Source organism: Oxyura jamaicensis, chromosome 8, assembly GCF_011077185.1.
Source record: "Oxyura jamaicensis isolate SHBP4307 breed ruddy duck chromosome 8, BPBGC_Ojam_1.0, whole genome shotgun sequence".
In the NCBI taxonomy this organism is placed as follows: domain Eukaryota; kingdom Metazoa; phylum Chordata; class Aves; order Anseriformes; family Anatidae; genus Oxyura; species Oxyura jamaicensis.
Genome location: NC_048900.1, coordinates 3284399 through 3298795, shown reverse-complemented (window position 1 = coordinate 3298795; position 14397 = coordinate 3284399). Strand labels below are relative to the sequence as shown.

Genomic DNA, 14397 nt, shown 5'->3' with positions numbered 1-14397 from the left:
GGTTTTTAAGATTACTATATTAATATATTTCTAGTACACTGACATGCCAAGATGAGGACGATGCCAAAATGGTTCTGTACTATTGTATTCACTTTTCTCTGGAGTTTTCTTCCCAGTTTATTCACTTGCCCACGCAACGCTGCATTGCTGCACCAGCACTATGATGCATGTACCATCCCCAGATGACAGCCACCCCATTCTAAGGTCTGTGCTTGCGCTACTATTTCTAGTTTAGCTGAATGTGAAGTTGGTCTGTTTCTCTTGGAAGTATGGTATAAGCTGCTATCCAACAGCAGGCTGGTAACTAAAACGTTAACTTCTCCCTGTCCTGTTCAAACATAAGATAAAACTTCAGTGGGCTTGAGAAAATTAACAATAAATTTCACAATAGAGGAGGCAGAACTGCAGTGCACTAAAGGTTAACTGTTACTGACAAGTTTATGTATAGCATATCTATAATAGTACTGTTCCATCAGAGCCCTGAGGAAAGAGGCAGACAGCTGCAGACAGCTTGTACTGCTAAACGTAAGGGAGAACACCGACATGCTCAAGGCAGGCTTATCTAACAAGGTATAGTGCTGGACATGTACTCCAGCCTTCTTTAAAACCCTACTGAAGTATAACATGCACCCTTAGTCAAAGTTATGGAGTGCGTAAGGGACATTAACAATTATTTAAAAATTCATTAAAATATTCAACTTTATTAACAGTATATTTACACGTTTTTTTTCCTGCTCTTGGTCAACTATGGTGAATGTTCAAAGGTAAAAAAAGCATTAAGCAATAACCACAAGATGAAAACATTTTAAACCTATACAATACTTTATACATAAATTTATACAAAGGAACACTTAAATAATACAACTGGACACAAAAATATACATTTTCAGAGAAATTCACATCAGTAATTGTATAAAGCTCTCTCTGTACTAAGGGGTCCTGAAAATTTAGGACTAAAACATTAGCTCTGTAATGTAAAAGGGTTATCATGACAGTCCTCAAAGGCCACTATATAGCACACTGACATATTCAAGGCTATCAGCTTATATTTCAGTCTGTGTATTCAAGTTTTGAGGTCCTTTTATGATGATGCGAACATCAGAAATATAGTGGTATAATAAATGGTACTTAGGAAAGCAGAGTTTTAGAGCCAATATTAAAATTTGCAGGCTCAAAACACCCACTTAATATTTAAACAAGTATTTGATACTACTGTTTGTTCAAAAATAGAAAGAGTAAATGCACTTACATAAAAATAACTTTTACTGTTCAGCAAGCGTGTTCATGTGATTTTTGTATTAGTACAAACTTAAAAAACAAACAAATCCACCATATGACTTTTTAAAATAAATGATACCAATTCACCTTTCCCCTACTCGAGTACATTTACATTAAGGCTTTGAATCATCTGACCCACGATTTTACATTAAAATGAATGGGTCCACAAGGATGCTAGTATGTCTCACTGAGACTTAGCACGAATAGAATTAAAGCTCACCACCTTAAGGAAACAAAGTCACATGCTCATACCTTAACTATATTCCTTTTTTGTCTCCAAACTAGGACATAGAGTTTAATAGTAACAGTATTTCATGGCAAGAGACAAGTACTTTTTTTTTTTCTTTTTTAAAGTATATTATTAATTTAATGGCAACATCTTTGGAGAAACTTCCAGTTTTTGTTGTTTTCGTTTTTAAATTCCTATGAATGTCATGCAAAAAGATATTTCTTAAGATTACCTTAAGAAGTTGTTTTTGATGGGAGTGGAATGTGTATCCCAAACTACAGATGGAAAAATAAGCTAAAAAGTCTTCCTGGATTTTTTTTGTCATACATTTGTATCTTGCAATAATGGTTCTTTAGCTTCACCAGGAGCTTGTGGACTGTGGGGATGGCTGTGGCTGCCGCAGTGTTTCTTCCAGTTGCTGGATCGTACACTTAAGTTGGTGTGTTCAGGAATAAACAAGGCAACAAGTAGTGCCAACAGCACAGAACATGCTCCAAATAAGAACGGGGGTCCAGGAATTATAGAATTCTGAGGAAAAAATAGACAATTAACACCACAAAATAAAATTAAACCTTTAGATGTGTTAACATACTAAGAAGGTTAATTATACAAATTTTAAATGTAGAAAGATTTTTTTTTCTTGCTATGCTAGCCAATATAGTATTTGTCTCTATGCAGCGTCTTTAAGAAATCTGTAATTGTCCTGGTTTTAGTTAGGATAGAGTTAACTTTTGTCCTGGTAGCTGGTAGGGTGCTATGTTTTGGTTTTAGGATGAGACTAATGTTGATAACACACTGTTTTAATTATTGCAGAGCAGTGCTTACACTATTCCAAGGACTTTTCAGCTTCTCCCTCTGTCCTGCCAGTGGGCAGGCTGGGGGTGCAGCAGGAGCTGGGAGGGGACAGACCCAGGACAGCTGACCCAAACTGGCCAAAGGGGTATTCCATACCATCTGATGGCATGCTGAACAATATATAGGGGTGGCTAGCCGGGGTGGGGGGGCGGCTGCTGGGGGATAGGCTGGGCATCGGTCAGCGGGTGGCGAGCAATTGCATTGTGCATCACTTGTTTTGTACACATTATTATTTTATTTTCTGTCCTGATAAACTGTCTCTATCTCAGCCCACAGGCTTCACTTTCCCGTTTCTCTCCCCCATCCCAGAGAGGGAGGGGAGAGGGTGAGCAAATAGCTGTGTGGTGTTTAGCTGCCAGCCAGGTTAAACCACAACAATGATGAAGTTTCTGATTTAGGAGAGGAAGCACATGCTACTTACTAACGTTTCCTAACTTCCTTTTCCAGTGCAACTTTTGTGAAACAAACTGCTCTTCAGCAGTAGGCTAACTTTCTGCGCTTTTATGTACTTGGAAGTCTGGACTATGTATAGCACCCTGCCTAGGAGACACCTGGGAAGATTCAAATCTAGCATCTTCTCCCTACTAACCTTAAACTTGGATCTTTTCTCTCCTTCCCTTCAAGGTACCATTTGCTCTTTTAGTTCCAGACAGGTACGTGCACACAGCACAACTGTATGAAAGCAGTGCAGACAAGTTTTGTTTGCGGTCTGAACAATGAGTATTTCCATTATCATTCAATTTCACTGCTGTTATAGAGTGGACTTCCAAGAAACACATTAATGAAAAAAATACTGAATAGAATTCTGCAAAGAAGGCAAGGGAAAAGCTTTTGCTTGTAACTTAATCAGTGAGGCAGAGCTAGACAGCACTGCAATATAACAGCTGAAGAGAAGTATCCCTTATCCTGCTGCAACCAGTACAGTTACCTGCTGAATTTCCTCAACCACTGAGCATCTATTGGGAACTAAAAAAAATACAGAGGCCTTGGCTAGAAGGCTAAAGGACACCTGTGATACCTGAGAAGTAAATACAATCTCTGAGACCTGCTCAGTAAGAGAAGAATTAATAACTACACCATCCCACTGCTTTCATCTTTCCTTTCTCTTTGGAAAGGCTGTCAGTTGCCTAACTACTAAAAGAACCAGCTAATAGGAACAAAAACTGAACCATAGTATCTAGTCACAAGCCAAAGCCAGTGAAGAGTGATTTAAGAACCTATTTTTACATGCTTAATTTACAGTTAGCCTGAAAATGTAATGCAGCATCATAGTCAGGAACCGCTAGAGACATGGTCCCTTCCCAATTTCTTTCTTTGGGAGTCAGGCAGTAAATGAAGAATACCTGTTGTAAATGGTATTGAGTGACAACACTGCTTCCTGGTGGTGATTCAGGCATGGGGAGTTCATTCAGTTCAACGTGAAATATATAGAATATAAAACCATAAAGTGCTGGTCCCAAACCATTACACAAGCCTCGAATTCCTGTTATCATCCCTTGAACCACACCTGAGAAAAGCAAGATGTTCTGTTATCTATCTACATATATATAAATTATATATGTAAAAATGAGTTTAATAGATTATGAACACATCAGTAAGACTTCTACAGTGATGCAAAAAGGAAAACCTCTCGCTGCTGTTGGACTGTGAGTAGGAATAAACAAAGGCTGCAGACAACTTGTCTTTATGGTGTATATATATATATATATATTTTTCCTATCTCCCTATAGGCTTAGAGGAATGCTTCCTATGCAATGCATATTTTGAGATCAGTATATACAATATCCTTGTTCTCACAGTCTCACGCAGCAGCAGAAACACCGCATACAACCTGTACAACAACGCCACCTTGCATGAAAAGTAATGAAAACAAACAGCTTTAAATGTTGTACAATGTTTGGAGTCTGAACATTCTTGCCTCTGGGCCAGAAGGACTCGTCATGCACATATGGCGGCTTTAAAGTAGATTTTAACTTTTTGTGACCTGTGCTCAAATATGTAGGCTACCACGATTAAGGACAACTCTCTAGACATGTTTAGCTTCACAGTAATCTCAGACTAGAATTCAAAGGGTTAGGACAACACCTACCTTGTTGGTCAGCATCAGCAGTTCGTGAAACCAGTGCACTTACAGCTGGGAAAGTAATACTGGACATGGCTGCGACAGCTCCAGCTGCCCACATCATCCTGCAGAAAATAAAGATTCAAAGTAACTGTTCAGGCAGGACAGCATTCTGCACATGGAGCATGTATACCTGCATGTTTGTATCACATTCAGATAATAAAATGGAATTTACATACCACGGTTCTGATCCAAAGCCATACCACGCAAGTTGTAGTATTTGAAATCCTAGCCCCAGTAGGATGGTGTTTTTATTTCCAATGGACCGCATAAGTAAACTCAAAACTATTGTCTGATAGAGCAAGGAACAAGGTACAAGGGGAAAAAAAAAATCTAAATGTTAAATCCATGCAAATACATTAATGCATTAAAAAAGCTAAGTTCAAAAGCAGTATTTGCCAAGTAGTCAGGAGTCCTGCCTCTACCAAAAAGAATAATTATATATATATATATATATATCATTTAGCAAGTAATATAAAGAAACTATCACCCCTTATTTGATACATAAGAGGATTTAGTTTTCCCAACACAAAACACTTTGGATATTAATGAACCAAACCCTGTTTGGCAAGCTGTTTTATTCATCTGAGTTAGTTAAAGTAGAAGTGTTAATGAACTGTTAGAGGCTTACAAAAACAGCTAAAAAAAGGTGACTAGTGTTTCTGGAACCACAATATTATGGAAGTTCTCCACAGTGCTTAGCTCTTCCCGAGTTACTCAGTGAATTACATTGAATTAACTCACCTGTGCAATAATGGAAAGAATCCCAAGGACTGCTATAAATGCTGCTACACTTTCAGATGAAAATCCCATTATCTGTATAAAAAACAAGAATGGCAATTTGATTATTGACCAAGAACATGTGTATCATATCACACGTATCAGTGTGGGAACACACAGTGCAAGAAACTGGTATTATTCAATTCAAATTGAAAAATTTCTAACTAAATTCCTAACTTAAAAAAAATATTTTTTTTCCACTAAAGTGGAAAACACAAAAAGCAATAGCATGAATGGAAAACAAGTAAACGATTCCCTCAAAGTAATAAAGCAGTTTAAAGTAGTGAACTTCATAATCCAAGAATAATGCAAATAGTTACAGAATAGAAGTTGCTTTAATGTGTTCATCTCTGTCTCTAAAAACCAAAAGCAAACGTAACAGCAAGAGTATTTAACCGCTGCAAGCTTTTAAATCACACTAGTTACCTCTATTTTTTATTCAGCACTATCGTAAACTTCCCTATAAATTTACTTTTGTTCAAATCCGTATCAAAATGTTACATTACCTGTCTGAGGTATAGGAAGAAGCTAGAATATTGACCTGCCTCCGGGAGGTAGGAAAGAAAGACTGTTATGCAGATTAGCAGCACAACCGAGTCCTGGCCAACTTTCTTCAGGGACTATGGCAAGAAAAAAATAATGGAAAACATTTAACTGTCATATTCAGAAAAGCATACCTAGTAAGAAACTGAAATTAATGAATCAACTAATGAAATCTTTAGTCAAATAATGAAATCATTACACGGCACCACCAAAACATTTTCTGTGCGTTTAGCAAGATTGTTGGCAAAAGCATTGGCAGCAATGCAAGATTAAACTTGATAAAAGATGGCTTTTTTTTTTTTTTTTTAAGCTTGAGATGCAGTAAATTCAATCACTTCTCTCAAGCTCAACACAAGCATCACTCCATGTTTAACTAGCTTACCGCAAAAGGGTCAGCCTGTTCCCACGAAATGGGTGCTCCCCAGGATGCTGGCCTCATCTTCTCTGGCAGCGATTCTGGTACAGCAACAAGAATAAAACAAATGTCTAACAAGGCGATTGCTGTAGCTAGGACCACAACCAAGCTGTCTCCGTAGACTCGACCAAGGTAGGCACCGATAGCAGGGCTAGTAACTAAACTTGCTGCAAAAGTTGCTGAAACCTGAAACAAATAAGAGCAGGTAAGATCTTCAAGGACACAATTCAGAACTGTTATTACAATAACTACAGAAAAGGTTTTACTATGCTTGTATTATATTTAAGTTAGAAGCAGAATATTCAAGAGGAACTCCAGGTCTGGGTGACAAGAACAAGTAATCAGAAAAACCCTACTCCAACCTGACTTGCCAGGGAAGAAACAAAAATAGCGATTTTGAAAAGCATTACCTCCTGAAGTATTAAGCACTGAACACCACAGAGACAGTTAAAAAAATACATACCAAACCATAGGCCATACTTCTTTCATGTTCTTGCGTTATGTCTGCTACATATGCAAAAACCACTGAAAATGTCACTGCAAAAACTCCAGAGACAGATATAACAGCGAAGTACCACCTAAAAAAATTATATACAAAAATTAGAACACACAAAATGAAACAAAAAGTCTGTACTTAAAATCCAAGTACAATTCAACAGTTTCTGTCTTGTCCAAGTTTTCCTGACAAGTATTGAGAAAATAAAGCCAATATGAATGCACCTGGATACTGCTGTATGATTTCTTCTATGCACTGACCACAGAGATAAACAGCATAATTTTGTAACGTACAAAAAGCTGCCGTGATTTAACACTTCTAGGAAGCTAAGTGCTGATTTGTCTGTGACTGAAAGCAAGTCGGGAACTTCAGTATTTGCAAACTGGTCGTTGAGAGCTCTCAACATAAGCCTCATCTTTACGCCAGACAGTAGCACTGACGTCATTTGAAACCAGCTACACTGGGAAACGAGCTGCTTCCAGGAAAGGGACGAGGAATCCATGTGACCAGAGAGAAAACTGGAAAGGCGTGTGGGGCTGCCTGAACAGCTGCCTCCTCCCTGTGTCAGTGCAGTCTGCGTTATTTCAGCTGCACCCTGCGGTACAGCACACAGGTAGTCCAGCACTGAGTTCTGACTCGAGCAGTACCTGGGTAATGAACGTGCCAGTTATGACCTTACTCGACTTGCACAGCCTGTGAAAGCTGATGGATTTTAAAGCTTGAGAAACTAAAGTATAAAACTGAAGCAACATTTTAGGTTACAAAAAGTTACTTCATGCATAAAGTAAGTTTTAATTTCTTTGCACCTGGTTAGAGTAACATGGACACAAAAAAGCCTTGCTACCGTTTCTTGGGTGGCATTCTGAAACACTTGACAAATGTGCTGAAGGTAGTGAGTGGGGGCTAAAGGACAGCTACTCCAGTTTGACTCCATTCCCCCAACTTTGCAGAGAAATAATACAAAAGCCTCAATGTTGCATGGAACAAATAACTTTATCAGCAATACTACAAGCACAAGGATTAGACAACAACCTAGACAAGAAGTGTGCACCTAGCGTGAAAGACTGCACTAACCATGGGCTGATCTTCATTAGTGGTATTGGCGCACAGGTGAAAAATACTGTTAGCAGCAGGAAGGACTTCCGACCCCACACATCAGACAGGGCACCTATGAGCGGGGCACTGAGGAACGATAGCAAGCCCTAAGTGAAATAGAAAGAACGCTTCAGTTAGAACCAAGTGGTTAGAGCTGCGATAGCCAGCCGTGCCACTAGCTGACGGTGGACTGGGCTCTGCTTTTTACAGAACTTTATAGTGCAATGCATCAAAGGCAGTATGGTCAGGCCTTCCTAATCTTCTACCAAATAGTTATATAAAATTCAAATTTTAAAACCCCAGAGCTCCACAAAGCTCAAGAATGATGATCCAGCGATATCAGCAGTTTTATGAACTGTGTTTTGTTTTACATTTGGAATTCGCATGAATAGAAGTAACTGAAAATACCCTCCTAGAGCAAGAAATTTTAACACCACATGCATTGTTTTGGATCAGTTAACTACCTTTTTATTTTGTGAACTCAAACAACAGATACAGACCAAATACTACAGAGAATAAATGATTTGTATTACCTTTGTTGGCAATACTTTGATCTTGTATTTTTTATACCATGAAAACTATACTAAAGTTTTTCTCATCTGGCAGTCATTTCTAAATCCCACCAACCGTTTGCATGAAACTGTATTTGCAATTACTTGAACATTTGCCACCCTACCTTTACTCCTTGAATTAAACCATTCATTAGAAATGTATGTTTTGGGAAGGTTTCATGCAGAACCTGGAAAGGAGATAAGAACACTGTTATTTACCCAATATTGACTATAGATAGTGCTCATCACACATCCATCTTCTACAGTGTGACACATCCACACCACCTTCTATTTCCATGGATTATAGACAGATCTTAAAAAGTCTTGAAACTTTAGGACATCCAAAGTTACGCAAGATTAATACAGCCAAAACACTTAGAAAAATCAAAGACTACACTTCTACTTAGTAACCATTATTTTCAGGTTCACTGTCCAACAATTTAGTTTCAAGGTTATTTCCTGAAATTACACAAAAAGAATGCTCCAAATACACAAAACCCATCACCTCAGCAAAATTCATAGCAAGGGGGGAAATAACTAAGCAGTCTCCTTCCCTGTTCTTGCTTTGCAAAGCACAATACGAATGAAGTCAATGACAAAAGTGCTCTTTGGGATAATCTCTACAGACATCTGCTGTACTTTACTAAATACTACTAAATAATACATTGGAGTCTCCCCTTCAACAATGGGTAAGGTCTACCTGTTGTAGTTGTAAGATATCAAAATGACTTTTTTTCAAACAGCACCTGCCCCAAAGTTGTTGCTCTAGCTGTAAGTACCAACATTTCAAGAAAATACAGTACAATGCCTTACGGTAGGTAAGGAGACAACCCTGATGCAAGCATGAAGCAGAAATCTTAATTGGGGAGGGGCAGAGACGCCTGCTAAGTACATTTATTTATTAACTATGCCATCTAAGTATTTTCTCCCTCAATTTTGGATATTACCATGAACACACCACAAATAACCTATAATTTAATTCACATGGAAGTTACTTTGAGGTTTTAGCTTTACTTGATAGAGGCCTCAGTTGTTTTGGCACTTTGCGAAGGATTCGTTTCATCCAATTTCAGTATCGGAAGTCTAAGTAGAACACAAACAGCCTAAAGAAGTTATTTTAACCCAAATTCTCCACACTACTGTTGTCTGTAGGAGGTTGGAAAGAGAGAGACATGGTCGTTCTGAAGCGCCTCTCCCAGCCCAGTGACTGGAGCCTAGACGTGAGGGTTACAGCTGGCACCGCTCTCCGGTCTGACCGTGCTGCCTGAGACGGTTTCCATTCAGTGCCTGGCTTCAGGTTTGTAACCCAGAGACTGCTCATGGTTAACATCAGCTTACAGACCCGCACCAAGATGGCATTTTAGGTGGAGTTTGCTTGGAGATCTTTAAGCCTTTGTTCTATCTCATTAGTAACCGTGTGTCACTCTCAAAGACTAAAACCAAATGGAGAGCAACCAACCGGACTAGAAAAGAACTTGGTACAACCCATCGCTATGAATGGCGCGCTGCTCATAGGGAGGCTCCAACTGCTGTAACACGGCCTGCCGTGCGGCTTGGTTCTAAAAGCACAGCTAGGTGAGCAAAGAGCTTCTTGCACACACACAGACAAGTAAGCTGCAGCGCTGGCAGACTGCCACATAAATATGTCATGCTGTTACACTGCTTTAATTAATTTTGATTTTCTGACCCCATATAAAAATAAAATAAACCAAAAACTTTGTACTTGCACAACAGAGCAGCTCAGTGATACCCACTTTTCATTTAATTCAGGTATTTGACGCTTTTGCAGAAATTACCCCATCTCCCATGCAACCAGAAGAAGTTTAAGCATGTCACTTACCACCAGAGTGGGTGCTGTTAAGAGTCCCCAAGCAAAGAACTCCAAAAATATCACTATCACAGCGTGGTAGACACTAGGCGAACCTATTCCTTGAGGCTAAAACAAGAGGAAAACCAGGTCATTAAACCATCTGACAAGCTTTCATAATCACATACCTGAACACTATAAACAGAAGGGTTAAGAAATGAAAGAGAACTCAGAACATCCGAATGCAGTTGCCCAAGCTAGCTGTACTTGGTGAAGTTCCCCTTTTCACCTTTTGCTGCAAATGCGCTGAAGTGCCAGTGCCCTGCGGAGCGCACCCTCACTGCAAATTAAAAAATGAACCGCTCCTACTGCCAGGCTGGGAAACAGGGATCTACTGAAAGCAGAAACAGACTCTACTGAGGACTAGATTCTTTTTTTTTTCCTAAAATATATATATAGCGTATATGTAAAGATTATAAAAATAAATATAAATAAAAGATATAAAGAGACTTCAAATTCTTTGGTGATTTGGTACAATCAAAAGCAGCTTTTGTGCACGTAAGAGCATGGGTGGGATAACCTGCTCATCTCATATATTCTTCTGAAACGCGACCTGTCCAACAACATGCCATATTTGCAAATTAAGGAACCAGTGCACTAAGTATTTTTACATGACTGCAGTATGAATAACCCCTCAGAAATCTCATACGCGGGCTGCAAGCTTAGAGGTGCTGCCTTAGCATCTGTCCCGGCTTCGTGTAACAAGCTGCTAATGGAGAGGCACCGGCTGGGTCAGGCCTGTGCTTACCGTGAGCGAGCGCGCTGGCCCAAGCCCCAGCAGGCTGCGCGGGATCCCGGCAGCGCCTGGCGGTGGCTGCTGGGGAGGGAATGTGGCACAGCCACGCTCTTCTCAGGTGCGTTCCGTGACGAGCAGAGGCACAAAGCGAGATACAGGAAATTCTACCAAAACTTTCAACAAAGCAGAACACAACCCAGGTTGCCCGCTAAGGCTGCGGAATCCCTGCCCCCTAAGCTCGCCGGGACACAGCCCTGAGCAAACTGCTCTAGTCGATCCTGTCCAGAGGAAGGGCTGGGTAGGTAAACCAGAGATGTTCAGAGGTGCCGACCTCAGATGCTATACAACGTTAGGTTCCACTTAGGTGACACTAGAGTCATAGCCTTTTTTTTTTTTTTTTTCCCAGATTCCAATTTCTTCCAACAGGAAAAAAATAAACTTTTTGAACAACTGCAGGAAATAAATACAGAAAACCACATGGTCCACTCACCCTACAGCTAGAAGGTCACCACTGACAAAAGCAGCCATATCAATACATGAAAGGTAAGCTACAAAAGCACCTTAATACTTTGCTATTTTTCTTTCCCAAGCTCTCTTCAGTAACTGTTCATATAGACCTCTGCTATGTTTTTCAGCCTTATTCTCTTAAAGAAGTAAATTAACAGCCTTCACAGGTACAGAAAGTGGCTATAATTATCTTCACTTCCCACAGTTCCTTCCTCTTTCCACTTATTTTGGGTTTGCACTGAAAATTTACGTCGCTCTGCACAAACCAGAAGTAACAGTCTTAGCTGTTTGCCTCAGTCTGCTCCAGAAAATCAGGTTCGTTCTCATATTCCCCCAATTCCTTTCCAGTCACTGCCTCGTGACCCCCCAAGTTTTGCAGCTGGCGAGGCAGCGGTGCTGTCACAAACCACCCTCTCCCTCGGAGTGCCGGAGGTCAGAGCCGTCCCTGAGCTCGGCAGATCTGGCTCGGTGCTGCCCTAGCCCAGGACCCGGCAGGGCTGCTCACTTCTCACAGGTGCTGTTATTTCTCATCTACTGAAGCCGACGTAATTTACTCGCACGTGGATCAGTGTGTAACTCAGCGCATTTGATGAGTACTTCAGAAATGCATAGCCTTATGTAAGGTGCGTTCCAGCAGGCCGTTCAGAAAGGCAAAACTAATGCTGGTAGCACTGACCTGGTGTTACCGCCTCTCTTCAGGTCACTCGCAGCACACACCCGACAACATGCACACGGACAACGTTAAGCACTGCCTTCTGAGATACGGCTACGCAACTGCGGAGTAACACAAAAACGCTGGGAGACAGCCGGATGGGATAGCGCTGGCACAGTCACCCTTTCCAGGTTGTACTAGTGAAAGTACTTGTGCCAAACAGCCAGTCGTCAGCCACAGCCCTGCTTCCCCCACAGACTTTTCTATGGTCTTGCTGGGATGGTGGAGGGAAACAGACTGCATGAAGGTCCCTGCAAGTTTACACTTCAGGCAGGACCATCCCACATGCACTGGAAGGGAACTCAAGTAGCGGCACGTTAAATGTGTCGCTGCCTTTTGGCTGAGGCTCACAACGGGAGCATGGGGCTCACGGATGGCCCCGCTCCGGGTGCCTGCACGGGGCGCGACCGGTGAGGTGCAGGCAGCGGGAGGGGGCTGGGGCTGCTCGGCACGGGGTGACTTGGACACACCGCGTGCCAAGACCAAGCCAACTGGAGGAGTCTGAGGCGCCTCTGAATCAGGTGAATTTATAAAGCCCGTGCAAGAACACCAAAGTGGTAAGCACTAAAACCCGGCGTACACCCAGAACTGCCAAAGCTGGGGCAGGAGGAGGGAGGGAGAGCAGACTGTGGAGGAGCACCGTGCCCTGGCCTGACCTGTACCACTCGCTGCAGGGACCCACCGGAACCTGCAGTGGAAGGAGAGGCTTTGCAGAGCCCGTGGGTGTTTTTTTTCCCCCTTTTGCTTGCTTTCTCTTTTCCTTCTTCTTTTTCTTTCTTTCAACATCAGGATCAATAAACAGAAGAGACAGTAAGTTAACTTGATGGAAGTTCCCCATCAGTATTTTTGCCTCGGATGGTGCCTCATTAAGCAGCTGCATACTCTTGCAGGCAGAAGAGTCACAAAGTTTTCTTTGATGTGAAATCGTTTCAAAATAAGCCAATCAGACTGGAAACTGTACATGTTTGATTAATTACTGGTTTGCTAATTGCAGACGTTCAAGACGTGGGCCCTTTTCATTTACCTGTCTCCCATAACGTCAAACAGCACGTCGGGCAGGCACAGAAACCAACCAGACTGAGCACAGGAGACTAATTAAACAGCACGAAGCAGCAGAACAACAACGCAAGCATAAATAAGTTTTTGCTGTCATTGTACTCTGCTATAGCACATTTTATAATTCTAAAAATTAACTTTTAATAAAGTTCTCTGAACAGTTATTTGAAGGTAGAAAGCATCACAACCTTGTATCTTTGTTACCCAGCAACAGATCTGCTGCCTCCATCTAACATGTGCAGCCGGTTTTATTCCACTGCATTAAAAACAACCGAAAACTGCTCACAGCTCCCCCCGGAAGTTTGCGCTCTGCCTTTGTAATGGTGGGAGACACTGAACGCAGCACCACAAGTGCCACTGAAAGCTGCTGTTATAAAATCCTTTCTGGTCTCTTGGAAAATGGGAGTTGAAACGTAAAGGACACCTGGAAATGTGCTGTGTCTTAACCAGTGACCAGGAATCACTAGAGAGAAGTAATTGTGAAGCACCACGTAACGTAACAACAGCCACTCTGCTTCTCTGACTCATTCTGAACTATGTGCATCTAACATTTGTACGAGGTGATCTCCTACGTTTCTACCTTCACAAAAACCAAGAAACCAGCTCCTGAAAAACACCAGCATCCAGCACTGCCGCTGGTTTTCTGTCCTGCCACCAAGTCGTCGTCAGTTGGTCACCAGTCTGATCAACTGTGACACCTCCCTCTTCTCCATGATGGTTCCAAAAGAAAAACAGAAGGGTGACCCCGGATTTAGTCTACCAAAACCTCTCTTTTTTAACGACTTTTTTTTAACGAAACGCTAGTGCTGCGCTAGGAGAGCACGCAACACATGCACACACTGGTGTGCAGCGGGAAGAGGCCCCCAGGCACGGGCACACTGTAAGGGATGCTGCTCGTCAGTTACGGGCACGCAAAACGATCGGGCCCCAGCTGCCAGACCACTTCGCAGGCACCTCTAAAAACAGAGGGAAAAAACAAACAAACAACAACAAAAAGAAGCAGCAGCGGAGGAAACAGGACGGGCGGGGGGCCAAGCGCCTCCCGCAGGCTCCCAGCCGCCCTCCCCGGGGCTCCGTGCCGGGGGACACCCACCAGCGGCCCTCAGGAGGCTCCCGCCCGGCCGCAGGCGCGCCCCGGAGCCGCGCGGTGCCCCC

At 41.9% G+C, this 14397-nt stretch overlaps 1 protein-coding gene across 1 annotated transcript in view; it reads right to left on the bottom strand.

The window, feature by feature from the left end:
- Window positions 1–1622: 1622 nt before the first annotated feature.
- The window catches only part of MFSD14A (major facilitator superfamily domain containing 14A), a 20837-nt gene continuing 8062 nt past the window's right edge, over window positions 1623–14397 (bottom strand). Inside the window, exons 2-12 of the mRNA XM_035333048.1 lie at window positions 10205–10300; window positions 8490–8552; window positions 7793–7920; window positions 6686–6800; window positions 6190–6408; window positions 5771–5884; window positions 5229–5300; window positions 4664–4776; window positions 4452–4549; window positions 3706–3869; window positions 1623–2035 (exon numbers count right to left, since the gene is read on the bottom strand). Coding sequence (XP_035188939.1) covers window positions 1829–2035; window positions 3706–3869; window positions 4452–4549; window positions 4664–4776; window positions 5229–5300; window positions 5771–5884; window positions 6190–6408; window positions 6686–6800; window positions 7793–7920; window positions 8490–8552; window positions 10205–10300 — 1389 coding nt within the window. The 3' untranslated portion in view covers window positions 1623–1828. The remainder of the gene's footprint in view (window positions 2036–3705; window positions 3870–4451; window positions 4550–4663; window positions 4777–5228; window positions 5301–5770; window positions 5885–6189; window positions 6409–6685; window positions 6801–7792; window positions 7921–8489; window positions 8553–10204; window positions 10301–14397) is intronic.